Raw genomic sequence first — 12,118 nt, forward strand, 5'->3', positions numbered from 1 at the left:
ATAGGTACAATCTTGACTTCATATCTTAAAATACATACAAACTTCATCTTCTAACACACAAGAAAAACTCATCGTACTTCATTTTGCTATTTCAAATAGGAAATCGCGAAGAAGACAAAGAAAAATGCACAAAAGGCCCATATTACATATATTCTATTCTACGTATTGCTACAGAAAAAAGATATATTGGACAAACTAGAAATCTTGAAAAACGGATAGCATAGCACCAAACCAATCCTCCATTAAAATTGAAACATGATGTTAACAGGTACAAACCGTTCCACTCGAACTTCAAAACAGAAATCCTAGCCACCACAAACTTTAAAAGCAAAGCGGATACACTCGAAGAGAAATACATAAGAGAACTCAACACAACCGACTCGAAATATGGCTACAATAACCTCAGTGGAAATCCAGCATCTACAAAAAAGTTTTACGTTCTCAAAAATAGAGACACAATCTAGTATATTTAAGTAAAAGCCCATTTTCAATACATGTAAAGGACTTCCTATTTCAAACTATAGTTAAATCATACTCTTGAAGGACTCTTAATTCATAACATATATTACTCAATTTTTTTAGTTTTCAAAGCAATACTACTTTTTTCCAATAGACATAAAATAAGTCATGTATGAACTGTTATTGAAGGACTCTTAATTCATAACATATATTACTCAATTTTTTTAGTTTTCAAAGCAATACTACTTTTTTCCAATAGACATAAAATAAGTCATGTATGAACTGTTATTAAAAAAATGCTTATAATTGCATGTTTTTCTTTCTTGCCATGAGGAATTGTGGGACAAAGCTCACGAGTGACCTTGCTAGGGAAACCCTAATTGGATAATAGTCGTGAGATTTCGTGGAGCAAAGCAAGAAGGTGAGATTTCTGAGAAGCTGTGATTTGTGAGGAGGAGGAGGAGGAGGAGGAGCCATGGCGTCTCGAAGGAGGTGCTGCTTCTGTTTGGGAAGTGCATCCAGCATCTTCATCTTGCATCAGCGCCATCTTTCCTCCCCCATCTCCCTCCTTTCCTCCTCTTGGGACCATCTCTCCCACGACTTCTCCCCTTTCCTCCACCGTCTCTTGCCCCTCTCAGGTACCCTTTTTGCTCCATCTCGCACCACCATTCCCTTCTCGCTTTTCATGCTTTCCTAGCCCTCTCTCAATGTTCCATTCTGCTCCTTTGTAGGTGACCTCCACCTTCTCGCTGCAGCCTTTGTCGAGAACTATGTCTTCGGAGCGTATGTGTTTGCAGTTCCGACGTCCTCCCTCCCTTTTGTGTCGGGTTTTGCACTTGCTCCATTAGCCTTGCTTTGTTTTGAAATGATTTTGTCCAGGTCTCTGCCTCATGTGGTTGTCAGAAAAGGCCCTGCACTCTTGATCGGATGCTTGGACGTGGATGGGTTCGATTTCCAAACACTGGTGGAGGTGGAGCTACCGACTGAAGAATTTAGAGGCTTCGAAATTGAAGGTTGGTCCTGCATCAAAATGCATTCGTCTGGCTTGCACTCTGCATTCCTACAACAGCTCATTGAGCTTCTAATCGTGCTTGCCAGTGCGCGATCCTTGATGAGCTAATCCAAATGTAGCAGTTAAAGACCAGCTTCTTCAATGTCACAACTTCACAATCGAATATACCTAGCTTAGCGCGAGCAGCGAACAGCGAATGAATTTTGCTCAACTTCGCTCATGACCTGTATCCGTTTTGTCATTTGGTCCTCTACTCCTTCACATGCGTGACATTCTTATCCTCAGTCGAGTACACTCCACCAGATTTTGAAATACAAGTAGTCAGCTCACGCAAGTTTATACCCAATGCAAAAGTTTGCCAAAAGATGTTTTAATAAAAGTTTACAATGACGCCTCATGTTTTGCAGAATGTTGGTTGACGGATGGCCCTATACTCGTGGCTCAAAGCGGAGAAAAGTTTGTGATAGTTCACACCTTGCTCTGTCAGAAGTCAGACGCTCTCCAATGCACCGAGCAGACTCAAGAGGCGTTTTGGAATGCATCTGTGCTGGACCTTGCTGGTGTCGCGAACGGGAGGGTGAGAGCGCTGCACTGTGGCGATTTAAAGGGTTTTACGGAACCAGAACTGCTACTAAGCATTCAATCTCCATCTGGCTTTGACTTTGGGACACAAAGGTAGCGTTTACACCTTAAGTTTGACCTATACATGAATTCAGGCTCAATATAGCAGTGTTTCGCTACCCTTTATCCAAAATAATACTTTCCAGATCTCCCAACTCCTATTCTGCTTCGATCAAAGTCTCATCGCCAGCGAACATATCATGAGTTTTGATTTCGCCTTTTGAAAAAAACTTAGCTTTTAGATCTTTTCATGTCTTTTGTGGATTTGCCTGTCTACCATATGACGATCACATGTAATATGTGATTTAAAAAAATCCTCAAGTGCGCCACCTGATGCTTGGATAGTAATGAGATCACAGGCATTGTTTCTTAATTTTCATAGACATCTGCGCGTGAATATTAAAAGGCACCAAAGGTATACTTGAAACTTGAGAGCATAATATGCAGAGGTAGGTGGAGCTCCTGCTCATCAGACTGAACCCCCCCCCCCCCTCCTCTTCCGCGCCCAACGAAACCGAATATATATGTGCAGTTATTGGCACTATGCTGCTCCAAATGTTAGGAAGGAAGCACTGGCCATTCTGTCACTCGTTCATTGCCTTTGGGCTCAAGCATGGTTGTTTCGTTTCGAAAAAACTGCTCCAAGTGTTTCCCACCTTGGAGAAATCCCCTCCCGTCTCCTATATCAGGGGCTAATCAAAATTGAGAGGCCTCTTGACATATTCAACAGACATAGTGAGACAGCCATCGGATAGGTATATAGGAAAATGTCGTTACTCATTTTCAGTCAAGTCTCGTTCTTTCTTCTTTATTTTAACATTTTACTTCCCTAGGTTGCTTTGAGCACTGTGGTTGGGACATCTGCAGAAATTCGACCCTAGGCATATCATGGCTCTCAATTGCTAGAAGCAATTGTTTCCAGGAAAAATCGGGACATGACACTGCTTACCCTCTTTGGATTGTCGTTTGAAGGAGGGGGAAAAGTAGGATCAAAGACTAGTCTGGCCCTTCTTGGATTGTCCTCTTGAAGTAGACCACCTATGGTCTTTATTATTTCTTAATTCCTGGAAGTAATTCTAATAAGGTGTAAGTTCTCTTCTAGGGAATGGAGAATGAATGTGATCCAAAACTCTAACGGTACAATGACCACTTCAATATACCCTAGTCAAAGAGTTCCAATTTGGAAAATAAATAAACTTGTAATATGGGGTAATTCTCTTTTAGGAGAATCAATGTGTAACAAAATCTTTTTATAGATGTATCCAGAATTCATATCCAGCATTTGAAGCACTACTACCAGACGCGAGAACAGACATCAAAAGTATCCAAGAGATCCTCAACCATCAAATGTAATAGTTTGTCTTCAGGCACTGTGTGTAGATTCAGTCTCTAACCCACACAAATCATTTGCAAATACTTCTGAAATTCGTTTGGAATATAGTTCTCTCTGAAAGTACTAAGATTTCACCAAGAACTTAAATTTTGAGTCCAATTGCAGTAAGCAGAGGAAATAGGGGTGATTTGGCTTCAAATCATAATTTACACAAGCCACATGCAAGCTATATACCCATCTTCCACCTGAACTTGCACGAACGCTTGAACAACCTTGATTATCTTGATCTTAATCTGGCATTTTGAACAGTCTAATAGAGTAAAGAACTTTAGGGTTGGAATATAAAGACTTCTCTTTTAAGCTTTCTTGCATGAAAAATGAGCATGCTTATTGAAGCTATCGAATAGCATCGAGATCATATCATGCCCTTGTGAGGATTTTGAGAAACCTTGTCACAAATTCATGCTAATGCTGGCACCTGCTAAAGTCAACCTTGCCTTTGTGTTCTATTGTACTTGCTTTCTTGGAGATTGCGTGAGGCTATTAGCAAATAGCTTTTAAGACGAGTTTGAGTAAGAGGACATACCTCCATGGCTTGCAAAAGATGAGTCGTGACATTGATTCATAATCTTCTCTTGCATGCTTCTTGTCACATAGATTCAATCTGGGCTCCAAAAGACAATAATCGTTGTGTCAGAGGCCTTAAATTTTTGACAAGTAAAGAAGCCATTGTAGAACCTCCTTTGCCGCCACCACCTTTGATTGAGCCCAAATGCTAGAGAAATTAGGATTGTCTTTGTATGTGTTTTTGGTTACCTTGAGCTCTTCATGATGGGATGCTGAAATAACATTTGCTTGGAGTGTATATGATATGACATCTGCAACAACGCTATGCTTTAGGAGTATGTTGAATGTAGAATTGAAAGCTGAGAAGAAGTTGGCCCATCACACGTGCTTTTCCAGAATATCAGCTGACACTTTCATGGTTGGTTTGTGCCACAAAATTAGTCTCCAAAAGTTAATGTACACATTCCGAGGGTGTGGATTACCACAAGTAACTATTTCTCATCGCTCAGCTTATTTTTAAAAGTCTCCGACTCTTGTATGCCGCTGCATAAACATCGTGCTGCAAGTTTGCTCCTATGCATCCTTCAACCTCCTTCTATTCTTTGAAAACCATCTTCTCTTTTCCCATATCAAAGGATTTATTTTCTTTGTAAGGTCATGCAAAGGAGATGCTTTACAAACAAAATGATGAGTAAACCTCCTATTAAATGAGCGTAACCAGAACGATTCATGTCAATTATGGCCTTAAGTTTGGCATGTAGAGACAAATTGATCTTTTTTTACTTGCCTTTTAAAATAATATGACGAATGAATCTTATCATGATTTTAAAACTCAACTTCTGCATTTATGAATGGTTTGTTTTCATTCAGCGGTATGAGGACGAGGCAAGCTGGAAGGGGAAAAGGGGGAGATAGAGTAGTAGAAGGATACAGACATATATATATAGATCTATGGAATGTTAAAAAAGCCAATGAGATTCCTTGAAAAAAAAAAGAAGCCTATGAGTCTCAAAATGAGAGTACACTCATGGGTGGAACTAGGGGTGTTTATCAAATCTCCCCTAAGTCGTATTGGGGTTGTTTAACAGGCCTCCCATGAAACTACTGATGAAAAGAAACTAGGAAGAAGCATGACTGAGAAGAAGCTCCGAGTATTAGGAGTGTTGGTGAGATTTGTACATCGTTGTGATTGGAGTGGTTTAAATCTTACATTCACATGATTGGTGGATAGGGATATTGGATTGGATTTGGATTAGGTGATGAGGACTTGGTTACCTGCTTAATGGGTGGTCACCTCCTTTGTATTTGTGGATCACTGTAGCCTTCCATTTGTGAAGGCGATAGCTATTTTTTAATGGAGAAAAACCACTATACAATAAAATGAAATCGTATAGTCTTTACAAGCAGTTGTAGCTTGAATGAAGAGAATGTGGACTACTTGGTGATTAGCATTCTCCTTTAGTACTAGCCTTTGTGACGGCTGAGTCTGCCCTTCGCCTCCGGAGTGCCGACATAGACTCAGTATGAAGACCTTTGTATAAATGGATGCTCAAGTATGTGTGGGTGTGTGGATTTGTTTGTGTGAGAGCGTATGTTTATACTATGGTCTACACCCATTGTTGGGCGTTGATGACGTCAGTGGGGATGTCATAGTAGCTAGTTCCTACTATGGATGATGGAGTTTATGGTTTTCAACCATGAGTGATTATCATGAGATTGAAACTGCACTATGTGTTGTGTTTTTAGAGGATGAATTTGGTCATGTTCTTGGATTCATCTAGATATATGTACATATACAAATCAGCAGTCCCAGAGGTGCTGATCATAGGGAACATAATACAGAAAATTGGCTGAAAGGAAAACCAGCATGCTTCAAGAGATCCCAACTCATTGCTTGGTGAGTCTCTGAAACAGGGCCTACCAACCAGGGAGGAGGGTTATACAACCAGGGAATCGACGTCCCGCGCTCCCATGTGGCACACAAGGTGTAGATGATATCCTGCCAAATGGTTGTTAGAAAATGAAAATCCCACCAGAGGGTATCCCGCAGCGAAGACTGATAGACGAGCCTAGGAATTACACGTGGAAGCCAGCCATAGGCCATCGGCATGCATCTGCTCCAGCCATGGGCCAATTGGCAGAAATCCCGCGGGCAACAGCCAATGCCCATTAAGTGTCTTGGCTCTCATACATTGTGCATCTCGTATGTGCCATTGTGTACCTTTGGTCATGTGTGCCAATCAGGGATTATTTACCCATTGGTCTAACACATGCCTAGGCCCTAGCTCCCGAACCCTATTGCCTAGTGCCTTTAGTAAGGACCCTTTGACCTTTGACCAACATGTATCGTTGTGGCAAGGTCTTTTATGCTTGTAACTATATGGGTACGTAAAGCATACATAAATTCTGAGAAACCAAAACACATCGCAGGCAGCCTTTCATCCCTTTTACATATGTTTCCACCATATTGACATTGCACATCATTTACAGTCACATTGATCACAAGCCTTTATCTGTTGTAAACATGTATGTTGTTAAGATCATTGTTAGTCGATTTATGTGGACGTTATTCCTAGTGTTTATTTGGGGATCAGTATTTAGTTCTATTTGGGAGCTAAATATGAAACGATTTTGATGCAATCTTGTTGTCTAGTTCTAGACACCTTCTAGAAAACTGTATTTTCAAACAAGCGTGGAATCATTTTGTGTGCTACCTTTTTTCATCCTTTTGAGAGGGATTTGGAGGTGGCTGTATTGATTTTTTGATTGTTCATATTTATCAAAGCATTCTGCAAAGATGTTCATAAGAACTTTCAAATCTTGACAATACTTTCTTTGATGTGAATTTTGCAGATTGAGAGCAGGATGGAATTTTGTAAGTTTGCCTCTTGGATCCATAGCGTGTTCAAACAGTGAAAACACTACGCATCACAGCAGTCCCAATTTGAGCTGGCAGCAGATCCCTCTTAAGAATGGATTCACAGTTTGCAATGAATTGTTCCCGCCTGATATATGTCCTGATTTAATCTCTTTTGTGGAGGCTATCCCATTATATCCTGTGACGGCATTTTTTTTACCGCCAAACTCACCATATGAAATTAGAAATAAAGACACTGTCCTCTGTGATATTGCTGCTGGATTTTACAATGGAAAAGTTGTCAAATATAGGCTTGGGAATATTTTAGCAGAAATTGAACTTGAAGATGCTCCAATTTCATTGTGAGATTTGGATTTTTAGCTCTTCCCTTCACATTTGATTTCATTTACAATTCCAGGCTTTAGACTTACTCATCCTTTGTCTGTTGACATATTAGTCCCAAGTCGGGTTTAAAATTCTTAATTACTGGTGGCATTTTTGGTTATTCAAAACCTGACCAACTTTTTTTCGACACCACAGGCAGTTTGCTATAGTTGCAGAACGTCAGGGGGTTCTATTTGCTATTCTGGATGGGAAGCAGAATAAAGTTGTTGCCCTTTGTGCAGACACTTTGAAAGTCCTTCAAAGTAAGATCTGTATCACACTTTAGCGGTTTGACTTGCATTAATCTGGAACCTATGTTGGTTGTAACTGAGCCATGCACATCTCCTCCTTTTCAGCTTGGACAGGATTTCAAGAGGTGTTAGTGGGAGACTTTCAAATGGTTGGGCATGACCAGTTACTTCTATTGGCAGAGAGCGAGCCACCTCTAACCCCTTCAGATGATAGCTATCTTACATCAATGCAACTCACTGATTTGAAGACTTGCTTCTTTTCAGGCCCTCACCAGTCTTGGCAAACTGATTACACAGGTAAGTGATGAATTTGATCGTATTTTCAGAGGCACACTTGTGCATGATTGCATAACAAAAGTTTTTGGGCTCTAGATTGATACTCCTACATGACAGGATTTGGGGTCCGGTTCTTATTTGATAATATGTCAAGTCCATTCATGCAGCTTTGCACTGTAGACTGAAATTGCTTGTTCGCATAACTTTCACTCCAATTGCTATTCAACAGGCATGGGGTGGTAGGCTTCAGAGAACATAGTGTAATTCATATACCTTTGTTGGTCTATTGGTCAATCTATTAAAGAGAAGATGGGGTTTATTTATTGGTTATAGCATTTAAGCCAGTTGTCAAAGATTATTTGTAAAGGTTCTTTACCATTATTTTCCATGTTCTTCACCTTTCTTGCAAGAGCTGTAAGCTGGAACCGGGGCTCTCTGACTTCCTGCTGTAAGAAATATATATGTTCCTGTGGATCTGAGCCCACCCCTACGCTTGCAGTGCAATATGAAGGGGCTGGGTGTTGCTGCGATATCAGCATAGGAGGGCTTGCTGACGGGAGTTGTGGTAAAGGTCTTCGTCTTTGGGAACTCCATGATGGCCTGTGCAAGATTGAGGGCCTCTTTTCTGAGTCTAACACCCCAAGCTCAGCCAGGGGCTCAGCTCAGCCTGGGGCTGGGGTCTGACCTATTGGCTCTCGACCTGAATAAGCTGCTGAATGGTGCCTACCCCTGCAAAACCTGCTTGACGAAAGGGAGAGCTGGGCGCTGAGCAGGAGAGGTGAGAGCTGTAGACAAACTGTGAGGGTGGAGCTACTAAACGAGCATCCACACCAATGCAGAATGCAAAAAGCTAGTGCTAAGTACTACATAGTCATGTTAGAGTGATTGACTACACATTAGTATCATCATCATCATCGTCGTTGTCGTCGTCATCATGATCATGATCATCATCAGGTCATCCACAGAGAGACAGAGAGAGAGAGAGAGAGAGAGCACAGACACACACATATATATGCATGCATGTACATGTGTATGTTTGTATGTATGTATACATACATATATGTACGATCTCTCTCTCTCTCTCTCTCTCTCTCTCTCTCTCTCTCTCTCTCTCTTCCATGTACCCTGGCGCTACCAAGTTGGTCTTATGGTGTTGTAAGTCTCCTGTTTATGCAAAATGCATGTGGCTTTTTTACTTGTTACGAAAGGTGATATCAACTAATTTCTTATCAGTATACCTCTGAAGCATTTACTTTTTTTTCCTCCAGGAGCTGCAAGTGAAGCACACAAAGTTCAGTGTCTTAAGGCTATATCAAATTGCTTACAGTTGCGTGTGGAAGCTGGACTTGCGCAAATAAAAGGATTAGAGGAACAGGTTTGAAATTGTAGTCCTGGTTTCTCATGTAGAATGCTCTCTCATATCACTGATTGATGGGAACTTTTAAATTTATTTATTTATTTGTTTAGTTTTGGGATCTTCTTGCTCATTGCAGAGGGTGACCAAAGCAGAGCTTGTGCAGTCTTCTTGCAAGTTGTTGCAGGTAAGCTCTATAATGGGTGGTGGATTGTTTGAGATGAATCTCTTTTCTGTAAAATTCCATTCGCCTGACATACTCCCCATTTTTCGTATTGTTTTTCTAATCTGAATTTATTTTTCATGCCACTAAAAATTTTGAGTCTTGAAAGTGGACATGTCACTGTTCAGATATTACCTCTGTAAAGTCTTTCTATTTTAAATCAATCTTTCATAAATGCTTCTTTATGGCTGATTGTTGAAAGAAAAAGTGATCACCTTGATTGTGTGAAATTACTCTTTACATGCATGGATGTGGATGATGAATTGAGTACTCGTTGAGCAAGATTATTTATAACCCTGGCAAGAAGTTAATATGATGGTCCGGTTCATGTCATCTGGTTACTGATATGCACTCATGCTAGGCAGTCAAAAGTATATACATTTACCTTTTTGTCCTGACTAGGGCTAAGGAGTATCCTATTGGTAGATGCTGAGAGTATTGCTTCTATACAGGACATGGTTATCAAACATGAATCATCGCTGGTGCCATCTAAAGTTTGTGATATCAATGATAAGTCTGTTATTCTGGGAAAATTTGTGCAAGCGTCAGTAAGGCAACAAGGAACATGTGCGAGAACGTGGTTCCTGCTGGTGGATATCCAGAACACTGCTGGAGAGTAAGGTGTTTGAGAAATGGTTTTGGGTGCTGTTGTTTAGATTCATGTTTTTTAATTTTATCTTTGCCTGCAGTATTGGCTTCTCAGGTACATTGTTTGCTTTTTACAACCAAACCTAGCATTAGGAACTCATATTCTTTTGTAGGCTTGCATGTTGCAAGGCGATGGAAGTATAATTCCAAACGTTGGCCTTTTTGTTTCAGGGATATAGTCCTACACGATGTGAGTCTGTTGTTAACCACCATAAGGGGATCAATGTGTGGGAGCTCTTCTCAGTTGAAGTCATTGTGTGCTGAGGATGGAAGAAAATATTTAGTTGCAGCTGTGTCTCTGATGAACCTCCCTACTTCTTCAGGTCTTCCCACAATTCATATAATGCTGAGTGCAAACATCACTAAAAGTGAATCTGGACATAGCCTCCCTTTGCTGAATGCTGCAAAAATTTGTGAAGCTGGCAAAGGAAAGTTTTGGATGCATACAGAGTGGATTGGACAAGTTGAGATTGATAGTAGACACATAACTGGATGCCTCGAGCCAGCATCTGTGCCACTTGAGTTTAGGGAAGGTGCGTGCCTTCTTGTTTTCTGAGGACACATTCTCCTTGAAGCCATACATGCACACACACACAATTCACATGCGCACACATACACACGTGCTCTTACATTTCTTTCTCGGCAAACGCCCCCCCCCCCCCAAACAACAACCCACCCACCAGCACCCGACCAAAAAAAAGGAGGCACCAAAATAAGCTCTCAAATAAGATATTTTTGCACTTCAATAGGCCACCGTCCAATGGCTTCACCTCCTTCACTATTTTCTTGCTGGAGGCATGTTTGGCCTAGTGTGTGCTATCTGCACTTTTGTTTTGTTATTTGTTCCACTACATGGCTGGCCCAAATTGAAGGTTTGAGCAAAACTGGCCATATCGTCACAATTTGCATGAACTTCTCCTGACAATCTGCATGAACTTATCTTGAAGTTGGTTCTTACCTTGGAAGTGTGTCATAGAGCATCGATCCTTTGCATTCCTTCTAAGAACGGTGAGCCAATCTTTGATTCCCCTTCTCTTAGATGAAATGAACCTGTGATTCCAGAGGTTCAAAAACAGGATGTGTAAAGTGCGGCACCCATCATATGCATTCTGGCTCTTGATTGCATAGCACTCTGAGGTGAGGCAGATTACAACATAGCTTGGACTATTGACTCTCAAATGTAAGGATGTTTTGATAGCCACAAGGTGACAAGAAGAGATCGGCCTACCATCATCTTGAGGCACCTGCCTATACCATCATTGAAAGCGTGATTGAAAATGCACTAGGCATTCCTGGAGGCAATTTACCGTGGACAAAACATATAGGCATAACACAAATATATACGGTATACCTTAGAGCCATGAAGTTTATATCGCATACTGAGCTGTGTGTAAGTGTGAACTCCTGAAAGTCATTGTTAAATTTGGGAAGCATACTTTTTCGACTATAGCCTGTGCAGATTGTGTACGTGTTGTATATATCTTATTGTACAGTCTGTACAAATAGTTATGGCATGGTTTATATGGACATGATTGTTGAGAACTTTGTCATATCCTTGTTGTTTCACATGGTTTGGATTCTTTTTTTGTGTTGTTGGAAAGGTTGTGTGGACGTAGGATCACATGCTGCTCAAGACATTGTTGGGGGCATCATTGGGAGACTGAGGTGAGAATCAAGATAGAGTGAACCGATCGAGAGTCCGGTGATTTGAGGAGCAAGTAGGAGTTCAATAACAACATGGTACAAAGGTTCAGCTTATATAACTGCCTGTGCCAACTAGCCTATTCCCAAATCGTGGGCTAAGTACGAAGCCTTTTCGAGGGTTTGGAGTCAACCTTTATGTTGTCTAGTGGTGCATAAGATATATATGGGCATTATAAACCCTCTCCATGGTGTTTATGGACTAGGCTTTAATTCGTTGCTTAGGTTTCTTTGGCAACAAAGGAAATATTTTGAGTAGCCTTCTCCTTTAGTGCTAGCCTTTGTTATGGCTGAGTCTGCCCTTCACCTCTGGAGTGTTGATAGAAACTCCGTATGAAAGACCTTTTTGTGTGGGTGTGTGGATTTGTATGTGTGAGCACATATGTTTGTACTATGGTCTACTCCTTGTGTTGGGCGCCGATGAAGTCAGTG

At 40.9% G+C, this 12,118-nt stretch overlaps 1 protein-coding gene across 2 annotated transcripts in view; it reads left to right on the top strand.

Annotated features, from left to right (window-relative positions):
• The first annotated feature begins 794 nt into the window (after positions 1–794).
• LOC147891052 (uncharacterized) overlaps positions 795–12,118 on the top strand; it is a 30,752-nt gene continuing 19,428 nt past the window's right edge. Inside the window, exons 1-12 of one of the 2 annotated variants that reach the window (XM_087389227.1) lie at positions 795–1,097; positions 1,191–1,242; positions 1,339–1,472; positions 1,879–2,146; positions 6,846–7,211; positions 7,390–7,496; positions 7,590–7,781; positions 9,029–9,135; positions 9,254–9,301; positions 9,790–9,953; positions 10,157–10,175; positions 10,309–10,471. In XM_087389227.1, the coding sequence (XP_087245353.1) occupies positions 935–1,097; positions 1,191–1,242; positions 1,339–1,472; positions 1,879–2,146; positions 6,846–7,211; positions 7,390–7,496; positions 7,590–7,781; positions 9,029–9,135; positions 9,254–9,301; positions 9,790–9,953; positions 10,157–10,175; positions 10,309–10,329 (1,641 nt within the window). In that variant the 5' untranslated portion in view covers positions 795–934 and the 3' untranslated portion in view covers positions 10,330–10,471. Of the gene's footprint in view, positions 1,098–1,190; positions 1,243–1,338; positions 1,473–1,878; positions 2,147–6,845; positions 7,212–7,389; positions 7,497–7,589; positions 7,782–9,028; positions 9,136–9,253; positions 9,302–9,789; positions 9,954–10,156; positions 10,519–12,118 lie in introns of those variants that run through there. The other variant, XM_087389226.1, reaches the window with a different exon arrangement.

This window comes from Dipteris shenzhenensis, chromosome 18 (assembly GCF_047967505.1).
Source record: "Dipteris shenzhenensis isolate YYH24624 ecotype China chromosome 18, Dip_SZ_1.0, whole genome shotgun sequence".
NCBI lineage: Eukaryota > Viridiplantae > Streptophyta > Polypodiopsida > Gleicheniales > Dipteridaceae > Dipteris > Dipteris shenzhenensis.